The 12,703-nt window shown below is 39.7% G+C and overlaps 1 protein-coding gene across 6 annotated transcripts in view; it reads left to right on the top strand.

Annotated features, from left to right (window-relative positions):
- The window catches only part of MAST4 (microtubule associated serine/threonine kinase family member 4), a 568,618-nt gene that overhangs the window by 444,787 nt on the left and 111,128 nt on the right, over positions 1 to 12,703 (top strand). For all 6 annotated transcript variants that reach the window (XM_073802173.1, XM_073802174.1, XM_073802175.1 and 3 more), the window contains one exon: positions 9,275 to 9,363. In XM_073802173.1, coding sequence (XP_073658274.1) covers positions 9,275 to 9,363 — 89 coding nt within the window. The remainder of the gene's footprint in view (positions 1 to 9,274; positions 9,364 to 12,703) is intronic.

A 12,703-nucleotide genomic window follows, 5' to 3' on the forward strand; every position in this document is an offset into this window, starting at 1 on the left:
CGAACCAGAAAGAGGGAGCAGAGCTTTTGATCCGTATGGGTCGTGTTTAGCTTTATAGATAAATCACCCTACTAGAGTAAAACATATCCCCCAAATTAAATGTTTCTAGGTGTCGCAAGTTAAACTGAGATTTAATTTCTGTATGGAGAAGCCCAGAGTGGGTAAAACAATATTATATCAGTTCAGCTGTTACATATATATGTTCAAATAAGATTTGAATATAAGAAAATCTTCCAATCCAGCTTTATAAAGCTGATGACCATTTCTTTACAGCAGTAAAGCAGGAGGTACTAGGTACAGGGGAAAGAAGTCAATCGTACAATTTTATTATAGTATTTCTAGAAAGGCGGAGTGGAACGTTAGATTTAAGCTGTTATGTTTGCTCTGGTTTGGTGCTGCCCCCACTATCTTAGTTTTTTTGGAAAGATTTCTTTGCACTGGCCAACTGAGAAAAATCCACGCTATTAAATTAAATTCATTAAAGGTAATTTTTGTAGTTGGACTTTGAACTTGGTTTTCTACTACTCAAGAAAAAAAAATGTATCAAGTTGTGACTTTTCTCCATATTGAGTATGAAACATGGAAGTTTTAAAAATAAATGTCACACACAGCCCCCAACCCCCAAAACACAAACACACTTGTAAAGTAGAGGTTTAGAAGAACATTAGCTTGTATTTTGTTTATTTTTCCTTAACTCGCAAACACGTCTGTAGACTTATCTTTGGTCACCGTCCACAGCTGCCCTGAGAACAACCAAAGGCTTGTGTGTCAGTCTCATAGGTGTTTGTTTTAAAAACCCTTTAGCCAGTTATAAAATTGGGGCCACCACCTTGGTCCCTCCCTCAGCTGACTAATTGCCACTTTGATAGCCCAGTCAGAGGTCAGCCCAGCCAGGTGATAGCAGCTCTTTAGCCTTGCGGGACAGATTAGACCATATTTTTACTCCACGCAATGTTTGGCCAAATCAACCTTTGAAGCAGTTTGCCAAGATACAGTACATGCCCTTCAACTCTTGGATCAGAGTTAATGACCTTACCTTTGCAGCACTGCACACCCTCATCTCAAGTACAAACAATCTTTATTACGTGTCTTTGGTGTGAGGTTTGAGCTATTATGCTCTGCGTGACTCGTCAGAAGTCCAGAATTCATCTCATCATTGACTGTTCCAGCCCTTAAGTGTCTTCATTCAAATAGGTGACCTGCCCTGATGTCTTAGGAATCTTGGGGGACGTTCAGGCTAGGTATGTCCCATAATGCATGTTGCAGATAAATTGCACTAAAAAAAATTAACAGGTATTGAGAGCCTTCTGACTTTAATTGCTTTTTACTTCTAACATTTTCAGCAGTTGGACTTAACTTTGCTGCTATAAATCCCATATTATTACCAGCTCCTGCTTGACTTTGACCATTGTGATATGCCCCTCTTTTCATTCCTCTGATTTCCCATTTTTATTCAGAATGACGTGTATGTAGGTTTTCTCAGTAAGATGCTTCACATCATATAAACCTGTCAGCTCTTTGTGTTTTCTGTTATACACTGCCTTGATCAAGCTAGTAGAATGAGACTATAATATCGTCTTAGATCAGTTTAGTCTTATAGATTAGACTATGTTTGTCCTCCAAGTTAAATTAGAAACTCCTTAATGGTAGGAACCATATTTAGTTAGTTATTCAAAAATATTTACTGAATCTCTATTCAAGTCATTTTTATTTTCTGTATTTTTCTGGGTATCCAAAGAGATTCACTATGATAGAAGATATAATCTTTGACCTCAAGGATCTTATCCCCTATCCTAGATGGTAAGCTCCAGGTAGAATCCCTGGTTATGTTTACTGAATGAATGAGTGACCACAGAGTAGATGCTCTGCTTGCCAGGGTCACTCTGGTGCAACATGGTGCACGTCAGCCCCCCATCAGTCACATGCTCACATATGACATCAGGGCTCACCATGTCAGCCACATAGAGATAGCTGTGTTCATGTATCTCACTTCGAAATAGCCACAAATGGAATAACTGAGATGAAATAGGTTTAAAAAAAGTTTCTGTGTCAGGCAGATCACCAAGATTAAGGGGTTGTTTAGGGAAGACCTATGAAATGGAGGGACCGTGTGTCATACTTAGTGTATACTATGAAATTCCAGTGCTTATCAGTTATGAAAATACGTTTCAAAGCTGATTGGGATTTTATCTCACACTTCAGATAGCAACACGTTTTTGTTTGTACACTCTGCCAGATTCTGCCTTAGAATACAGTTATCTGCGAATCATTCTTAGCTCTTCTTTTATACTTTGAGAGTGTTTTCTTCATTTTCTTATTGCCCATCGTACTTGCCCATAGATGTTTTTTACATTGAATAGCATCTTGCCAATAGCTGTATGTTCAGCCATCTCTCTCTTCCTCTACAAAGACAGAAAATTGGGCTAGACCTCACCAAGGGCTTATCTTAATGGATTAGATATATTTACAAGAAGTACTGTATACAGTAATATATATATTTTCCTCAGAAGTTTTGAAAGCGTGGAGACCTATACCTTCCTCTAGGCATGTAACTAGCCAACTTTTTTTGCTCCTAGGTGAAAGCAGTATGAGCAGGCATTCATTTCCATTATAATTAATGCCTTTCAAAAGGAGTTTTTCTCCTAACGGAAAAGTTAAGTTCAAGTATCAAGCCGATAGTATCAATACTCAGCATTCACAGTAATATACCCCGGATGACGATAAACTAGGTCATTGCACTGATGCCCATATGCAGAGGGCTGAAGCTCTCTGCCTGGCAGTCACCACAGTTCTAGCTACCTGCTCTTTCTCCAGTGTTTCAGAGGCTGTACAAAAGAGCATGGACTGCTCTCATACCTGCATTGAATCTTGGGGGTGATTTTGGCCTGAGTTTTTAAAATAAAATGCTGTATTTTGAAGCTGAGTCGCAGGAGATGGGGCGTACTAGGCATGTCCGTCCGCTTAGCTCCCTAACTGGCCTTTCTCCCTCCTCCTTTGGTTATTGCGATCGAGCAGCCAGAATGATTCTCTTAAAACAGAACTCAGATGGTGTTTAAAACCTTCCAACAGCTTCCCTTTTCACCCAGAGTAAAACCAGTCTCCGTGCTGTGGCCTGCACCTGCCCCAGAGGTGGCCCTGGGCTCTGTCCGCCGTCGTCTTTGTTGTTCGCCTCTGGCCAGCTCCCCTCCCACACGCGGGCCTGCCTGCTGGTCCTGGAGCACACCTGACCAGGGCCTTTGCTCTTCCTGAATGTTCACTCCCTCATCCTCCTGTCTTACTCAGATACCGCACTCCCCTTCCCCCCACACCACGAGGCTTTCCCTAACCATCTGTTTAAGATTGTGATTTCCTACTTCCGTGCTCCATGTCCTACCCTCTGCGTCATTGTTCTCCATCGCCATCCCTCGCACTACAAACGTCATCACCATCTCCCATACTATCTTACTAGTTTACTATGTTTATTATCTGCTTCCTTCTCTAGAATACAGGTCTCTAGAGGACAGCAGGGATATTTGTTTGTTTAGAGTAGTACCTAGCGTGTATTAGGAACTCGAAAAGTAATTTGTTGAATGAATCAGTGGAACCTTGGGGGGAGCCCTGATTTCATGGGCCATAGGGAAGACATCGGCAGTGTCATAACTTCACCTAAATAATAGAGTATGTCACGGACACGAATATTAATGCTTTGCTTCCTGTTGCCTTCTAAGGGGCACTAAAGCTTATCCAGCCAGCTACCAGCTGTGGCCTCGTTGTGCTCTACAGGAAAAGGGGTAGAGCTGTAGACGAGAGGCCCAGAGGAAGGGTAGATTGATTTACATATGAAAGACAAAAAAGTTATTTCTGGAGAAGACAACAGTATGAAGACAGACATGGAGAGAAGGGCAAGGCAGCACCTGAAGGAATTAAGGATTTGGGGGAGAAGTATCCAAAGAAAATTGTAAGGAAGACTTGCTTTATGTTGCATGATATAATTTTTCTTTCAAATTCAGTCTCGAAGATACTTTTCAAGGCTTTTACAATCAGATTTGCAAATACACAGAGACCTAGATATTTAATGTTGCACAAAGAAAAGAAATGCCCATGATATACATAATTTTAGTGCATTTAATAATCCTAAAATTTGCTTCAAATGAATAATCTAAAAAAGGCATGAATTAAACCCATATTTATGTTGCCATGGTTAAATCTCAAAAATATAATGTTGAGTGAAAAAAAAAGTAAGTTACAGAATATCTATAATATATAGTGTGTGCCAAAGTGCAATTTATCCAAAAAGTCAAAAACATGACTGTCATACAAATATAAAATAAACATGTGTGAGAGATTTTATTTAACTTATTAATGAGGACAACAGTAAGAGATTTTGAAAACCATATACATAAAATATATATATTAAAATATATATAAATGTATATATTATATACATATAATCAGAAATGATGAAATAAAATTTGCTAATAGATACAAAACCAGTTAATATCTCGTAGGACAATGATATTAAATGTTTGGGGTCATCTCTTTGTGGGTGGTTATTAACTGTATTTGCACAAGACAGAATTCATTTACATTATTATGGACAAGAATCACTTGTATCACTACTAGTTTTCTCCAACTTAACTGCAACTCCTACAGCATTTAAAGTAGCCTAGTCACTAGAAAGACAGTGAAAGGTGTACACCCTTATAGAACCAGATAATCCCCAGGAGGTTCACCGCACAAAGCCTTCCCAGCCACTGAAAGGACATACATATACTAAAGATTGGGAATAAACATCAGAAAATGATACCATTGTTCATTTCAGGTGGTGAGAATTGTTTGAATATTTTTCTATATTTTTAAAATTTCATAAACCAAACAAAAATAATTAATGACTCCTCTAATCTGGTCTAACCCCTTCATTGTAAAGATAAGGAAACAGAAGCCTGCCTGTTTTATAACATGTTTTCAGCAATACCACATTAGCTAGACAATTTCTGCCTCCTGTTCATGCCCGGTTTCTTCCACTTCTGTCTTCCTCTTTGTTCAAGGAGTATTCAGTGTTCAGATTCTATTAAGGTATCAGGAAATAGCAGATGTTCACATTCGGTAAATCTATGGTCTATAATTGGCCTCCTGTGCAAATTTATCAAATTTTTCATCAAGATGAATTAATAAATTATAGGCTAGCTTTTCAGAACTCCTGGAGCTCTTCTTAGGCAACTCATTGCCCCTCAATTGTGGTCAGTCATATGTCGTACTAAATGTTGACCTTCCAAGTCGTCTGTGACTGTTAGAAATTACTGCCTGTTTGGGTTTCTCTTTCTCAGCTTGTCCTACCACGATCAGACATGATCAGTATTCATGTCCCCAAATGATTGTAATTTAAAATTAAGCTGCATTTCAGCTACTCAGAACAGTTGCAAAAAGCCACAGCCTGGTGGCCCTCACAGCTTTTACAGACCTGGTAGAGGATAATTAACAGGTTCTTCTGCCAGGAGAGATGTGACAGATCCAGGTGTGAGGCTCTTACAGGTCCCACCACGCCCTTCATACGGAGCTCTGAGCATAAGGACAATCTAGGCAGGAATAGAATATGGGTGGTTTGGGCCAAAAATCCATACACCTCCTTCCCCTCCCCTCCCTCAGCTAGTAGCCCACGTTCCTTTGTCCCTCACTCTGATCAGGCCTGACTTGCACGATGAAATGCGTGATCTGTCTCTCTATCCTCCTGACAAATGGAAGGTGCTATTGGCAATCGTTAGGAGATGGGGAAGCTCCTTGTGAAACTGCTTTGGTGAGCAGTTTGGGAACAGTGAACTCAGGGAGCAGAGTGGCACCCTGTGTGATCCCAGGTCACCTGCCTAAGCCAAAACACCACGCCAACAAATAAACCACTTCCCGGTGGTGGCTTCCTGTCATGCTAAAGCGTCTCCAACAGAGTGCCCATCCAACTGTGACGTTCTTCTCCCAGAGGGTTCTGTCCCCACCTGCCTCGCCTCCCAGCCCGCAGGGGCCAGACAGTCCTTCTGACTCAGAAGTACTGTCATTGCCTTTCACCCTCCCATTCTTCTCAGATCCCAGGTCCATAGTCAGCAGTGCTTATTGTACTCTGTGTGTGTGTGTGTGTGTGTGTGTGTGTGTGTGTGTGTGTGTGTGTGTGTTTTCTGTTGGCAGGTGGATCTTTCTAGGCAGGAACCAAAGGAATGAGGTAACAAGGAAAGCTCACTTAGCACCATCAGCTCCTGTTCTAATCCATCGTTTACCTTTGCCTTTGTCTCAAGTTATATGTGGCTGTCTTCTTGGGCTAAATTCAGATTTTGCAAGTAAAGAATCTGTGCCATTGTGTCACCTTGTCAACTGAGAGAACAAACTGAGCATGTCATCATAGGCTGTGTCCCATGTGTTTTTTCAACTGGGTGGCATGAAGAGGAGCAGGTTCTTTGTGGGCAGTGGTGGTTCCTGGGTTCAGCTTTCAGAATCAAGCACGGGCAGGGTGGATGGCTTCCATTTCTTCTTAAAGAGTGAAACAGAAAGATTGCATTTTGGGGATGGATAGCTGGAACTTGAATTCAACTGTTCTTTAGTTTCACTTTTTTTTACGCGGGCCTCTCACTGTTGTGGCCTCTCTCGTTGCGGAGCACAGGCTCCGGACGCGCAGGCTCAGCGGCCATGGCTCATGGGCCCAGCTGATCCGCAGCATGTGGGATCCTCCCCGGACCGGGGCGCAAACCCGTGTCTCCTGCATCGGCAGGCGGACTCTCAACCAGTGCGCCACCAGGGAAGCCCTTGACGTTTCTTTTTGAGTTTTTTTTTTTAAATCACATCAGTACTTTTCCACCCTTTTTTGTTTTTGGTAGGCTTTAAATAACTGATACAGTTGTGAGAATTTTTTGTTTGTGTTTCTCTTTGTTTTAAATACAAATTATTGGCTACTTAGCTTGTTGTGGTAATGTACTAGTCATTCTATATGTTTCTTAGGAAAATTCAATTAAAATGTTTTTTTTGTTTGTTTGGTTTTTTTTTTGCGGTACGCTGGCCTCTCACTGCTGCGGCCTCTCCCATTGCGGAGCACAGGCTCCGGAGGCGCAGGCCCAGCGGCCATGGCTCACGGGCCCAGCCGCTCCGCAGCATGTGGGATCCTCCCGGACCGGGACATGAACCCGTGTCCCCTGCATCGGCAGGCAGACTCCCAACCACTGCACCACCAGGGAAGCCCCAATTAAAATGTTTTTTAAAAATATTTTCTAAATTTTAGCTTTGTCAGCGTATTTCACTGATATTCTTATGTAAGATATTCATTAGGTTACTGTTTCTATTGATATATATTTCTTATTTATTTGATTTACATAAATTTTCATAAATGATTTAGATCAAATACTAAATGTAAAAACTAATACAAATAGCCATTTTTGTATAAGTTAACCTGTATTACAATTAACTTGCTCAAATTAGCAAATAACTTTGCTGAGAGTTCCAGGATATAAATCTGTCATTTATAATTTCTCTTACTAACATCAGCAAGTTGATATATTTAATATTCCTATGTTAAAATTAAAGGAGACATTAATTTGAATTAACACTAAATACATTGTACAATATTTTTTAAAAAACAATCACACGATCTGACTTAATGGTTATGAATGGTTATGAATTTAATAGGCCAAATTATGGTTCTTGATAGATGAGTTGATAATACCACATTCCACCTTCATAATTATCAAGGGTCTATTCTTATTCAACAACTTCTTTAAGGCTGAGTAAACATGATCTTAATTAAACTCACAGATAATGCTAGGGGGTGTTGATTGCTCCAGTAAGGAAAATAAAATGATGCAGCCTGACCTTAAGAAATTATAAATATGGGAATGTTGACAAATGATAATAAGCAGCAAACATCTAAGAGAGAGGATTGGTTCCCAAGTCAATATTGGAGAAAGAAATTTGGTTTGGTTTTGAAATGTGTTGTTTAAATAGTATTTAGAAATGTTCCTTTCAAATTTTTTTTTTTTTTTTTTTTTTTTTTTTTGCGGTACGTGGGGCTCTCACTGTTGTGGCCTCTCCTGTTGCGGAGCACAGGCTTCGGACACGCAGGCTCAGTGGCCATGGCCCACGGGCCCAGCCGCTCCACAGCATGTGGGGTCTTCCCGGACCGGGACACAAACCCGTGTCCCCTGCATCGGCAGGCGGACTCCCAACCACTGCACCACCAGGGAAGCCCCCTTTCAAATATTTTATACAAATTCTCAATTATGTCCACTATATGTTATTTAGAAGTTAGGTGAAAATTCCTGTTTCAAGAATGCTGTAACAGGTATATTCTGAATTAAGAAGACATTACAATAAATCTTCAATGGTGGATAAGGGCACCAAGTGTAGGAGGATGGAATCATAGTGCCCTGAACCTTATTATAGGTGAATTCAATGAGGTAACCTGCTGGTTTGTATTATCCTTTTCTAACCACTATACTGATTGTGAAGTACTAGTCTGTACTGAAGAAAAGCAAACGAAAGTAAGATAACATCCACTTCATCATCAACCAGTTTTGCATTTGTGTTATTCTTTGAGGCTTGTGAAAGTTACTTTGGAATCAAATTAGCTATTTTTTAACTTTCTAGTAGCAGAAACAGGAAAAAATAGTTACCCTGTGCTCATATGTAGCAATTTATTTCTACTCACTGGGTACCAGGATAAAAAACAGTAGGTAGTGTGCCTGTGAGAAAAGGCCTTCATTGTTATTTTAATACAAACTGGAATCTGTTTCTATGATTCCAAAATATTTACCTTAATACTGAATGCAGTATGAAGATGAAAAATGAATGAGTAGTGAAATGCATTTATCTTAGGCATTGGCTGTTCTATTGACAAAAGGCACAACTATGAAATTTGTCTAAATAATTAGATTTTTAATTAGTGCATCACTGTAAGATTAATGTCATTGTTCTTCATTGCATGTAATTTTGTATTAGAAATTTCATGTCAGCAGAGATGCTACCTGTGGTTTGCTGATTTGAATCCTTAGTTTATCACTTGTGTGTATATATCACATATTTGCAGTGAGGAGCCAAAAGAAAGGCATTGGATGATAACTTTGTGGTGAGGAATATTGATGGTGTTATATATGATATGAATACATTATATTTTCTTCAAATATTAGTGAGTGCATATTGACTTGCAAAAATTTTAGAAATAACATGTGTGGATAGATTGTTCAACCTAAGCTATGTCTACTTTGAACATACTTGAACGTTATCATTATTATTGCTTTTAAAACTGGTTTTCCTTTCCTTTGGACAGTTGCCGAACCAGCAACCGGAAAAGCTTGATAGGTAATGGGCAGCCCCCAGCACTGCCTCGGCCTCACTCACCTCTCTCTGCTCATGCAGGTAATGAAATACCTTTTCTTGAGTTCTGTTTTACTTCGTCTTGCTAGTTTTTAAAATACAGGCATTTGGAAATTTAGATGCGTCTCCCCACCTTGTTATCTTGGTTTCCCTGTAGCTTTGTCACTAAGTTGTTCTTTCTCATCAGTCAGCCCAAACCTTAGCCTCTCTTTGAGCTCTTGGATCTGAAAGGGAGAAATCCTTTTTATATGGGGTCCTATCCCAGTTATTTTTTTTTCTCCACATCTGAATTTGTGGATGATGCAAGTCACGCTCCCATGTTAGGATTTCCTTTGGGAAACGTGGCCATGACAGTTCACGTGAAGAGGATTAGTGTCAAGAACTATAAGGGAGGAAAAATATCTTTTCCCTCTCCCCTTCTAACTTCTCCACTGGGGACCCAGTAACCAGAGACAGATTAACAAAGGAAAAGCGTACACATTTATTTAACATACGTTTTACGGGACATGGGAGCATTCATGAGGAAATGAAAACCCAAAGGAACGGTTAAATTGGGATTGTTTTTACAGTAGTTTGGTGAAGAGAAGGGAGTTGTGCAAAGATGTATAGGACAAAGGTGAGCTAATTGTAGTAAACTGGGGGAAAGTTAGCAAGGACTGTTTGTTCAGATTCTTCTGTGTCCCTTTTCTTCAGAGATAAGAAGGCTCCTTTCCTCCAGGTGTAGGGAGGGTGGCTCTCACAAGAAGGTTTTATGACCTGCGTACGTGGCAGGTCAGAAAGCCCTTCCTGCACATGCTGTTTCTCAAATCCCTTCACCTTAAAATAGTCAATGTGCCAGTGCGCCATATTTTGGGGTCTCATGTCCTAAAGTGCATCAAAACTATTCAGCATTTTTCTCCCTAAAGTTGAACTTATCTATTGTATATATTAGCTAGCACGAACAATGCTGCTCTGAGCAGTCTAGAACATGTCTCCTCTTGTAATGTGGGCAAGAGTTTATCTAAAGTTTTACCTGACAGTGGTGTATGTATAACTTATCTTTACATCCAGAACCATTGTAGGGACAAAGAAGATTCAAGAGGTGAGACCCTTGGCCTCAAGAACTACTTAGAAGGATGGTAGAACCATATTACAAAAACTGTGCAATGAAGACTGCTTTGTGTGGGTTTTGTTTGTTTGAATTCTATCTAAGATGGTGCAAAGAAGAGAAGGGTTAGTTCCAATCAGGAAAGTTTGGGAGATATTGAAGGAGCCACTTGCTCATGATGTTGAAAGATGAACAAGACTTTGGCAGGGGTGAGAGATGGGGGAATTTCTAGTGTGTGGCTAGAGTGTGGGATGTACATGCTTGATTGTACAAGAATGTAAAGGTGAAAAGAGAGATGAAAGTCAGAAAGTAAAATGAATTTTGACTTTGAGTGCCTTTCACAGATTTTGAGGAGGATCTGTAGGAAGATGTGTTCGAGATATGGAAGATGATGGGGTGAAAGGATGAGTGTTTAAGCCCTACCTCTGTTACACTCTTGCAGAAACTGTCACACGATAGACTTTCAGGTGGTGTTGACTTATAAACTAGGCTATGACTGGCCCCCGGAAAGCAGTCCTTTTGCTTAGGGGGGGCTCTCCAGCTGAGAGTGGAAGTTATCTAAACATGTTTGGGGACAAGCCAGGACAGAGAGAGAGAGAGACGTAGTTGCCCCTTTGGAATAAATTTTATTTTCCTCATAGTAATAAATAAAAGATGGTAAAGTTAAAAAGGCAAAGGACAAATTCATAAAATTATGATGCTGTATGTAGTAAGACCACTAAAGTCCAGAAATGCCACTCTGAGGGAAAACTTTAGAGAAACGCCTACACATATATGCAAGAAGGTGTGCTCTAGACTGCTCATAGTGGCATCATTTGTAATAGCTAAACGTTTGAAGCAGTGTGGCCCAAATGTCTATCAGTTGGAAAGTAGATAAATGAATTGTGGCATAGTTATGTACGGAACACCGTGTGCCTAGAAAACAAATGAACTAGCGTTCAAAGATAGTGTTGGGCAACAAAAGCAAGTTGCAAAAGAATCTTACTTAAACCATACATATAAGGTTAATGTGATGCTACGTGCAATGTTTTGTTTAGGAATACACACACACACACATATAAATATGTATCTGTACATTTATAGTAAGAGTCTGAAGGAAAATATGGTCATTTTAAAGACCCATTTTGTGTTAGTAGTTACGTCTGAGAAGGTGTCAGGGGGTATAATTGTGGAGAGGGGTAAGCAGTTGGCAATGTTATATTTCCAAAGCTGAATGGTGAATACACAACTGTTTATATTATTACCTTTATACTTTGGAGATATTTATTATATCATCGTCATAATAGTGAAAGCTGACCGTAGGGTCAAGCAAGGCCAAATACTTTACTCAGCGGCTGGAATTATATCTTTGTCTTATCTTTTCATTCCTCTGTCAGAGTGCCCAGCAGTATATACAAGGTGCTAAGTATATGATAAATTTTATTTCTTACATATAATTCAGTTGTGATTTAAAAAAGTTAATCCTACTCCTCTTTGTAGTGTTCTGTAGTGATTGCATCATACTTGATGTGCCTGTCGATTAGTCTTTTACTGCCATTATTTTCTTCAGTTCTAATATTGAGATTAAAGAAAGTGTAGTTAAGACTTTAATGATCCTTTTAATTATTATTTGTTTCTCTATGGAGAATTCTTTTTCCCTCAAAACATAATTTTCTATTTAGTCGGAGGAATGGGCAAAGAGAAGCCTGTCTTTCAGGTTCCGAGAGCATTTTCCCTTATGTTATGGAGGAACATAACAGGTTGTTATTCACTCATAAGCTGTAGAAAAGTCTGTCGACTTTTTGTGAGAAATGGCATTTATCACAGTCTGGTAGGTTCCTATTTCTATATACAAGAAGAATAAAATGTAAATTAAATAAAGGACCTGTCCTCACATCTTGATAATGCGAAATGCTTTCTCACTCACTGCGTCTCTTACCTCTTCCAATTGCTACATTCTCTACTGCGTATGGTACACAGAGGCCAGGGGGACAGTTCCTTGATGTCCCCATGAAAAACAAGAGAAAGAATAAGTGCCGTCTCTCAGTGCTTAGTCACCCAGGAGATACACTTTCTATTTTTCTTAGGTAGGGATTATGTGAGTCAGGACATGCATTACTGACATGAATTTATACCCATTGAATGAATCGGTAGAAATGAGAACATTAATTTATTTGTGTAGATATGTCAGTGGTACCCTGAGGAAGAAGAGATACTGGCATCATGTTCTGGAGCTTATCTCCACAGACAAAATAGTGTTTGTTGACAGCCAGGCATTCCTAAACGAACCATGAACAGGTCAGTCCCATTAGAAAA

The sequence above is a fragment of the Tursiops truncatus genome, chromosome 3 (genome assembly GCF_011762595.2).
Source record: "Tursiops truncatus isolate mTurTru1 chromosome 3, mTurTru1.mat.Y, whole genome shotgun sequence".
Taxonomy (NCBI): domain Eukaryota; kingdom Metazoa; phylum Chordata; class Mammalia; order Artiodactyla; family Delphinidae; genus Tursiops; species Tursiops truncatus.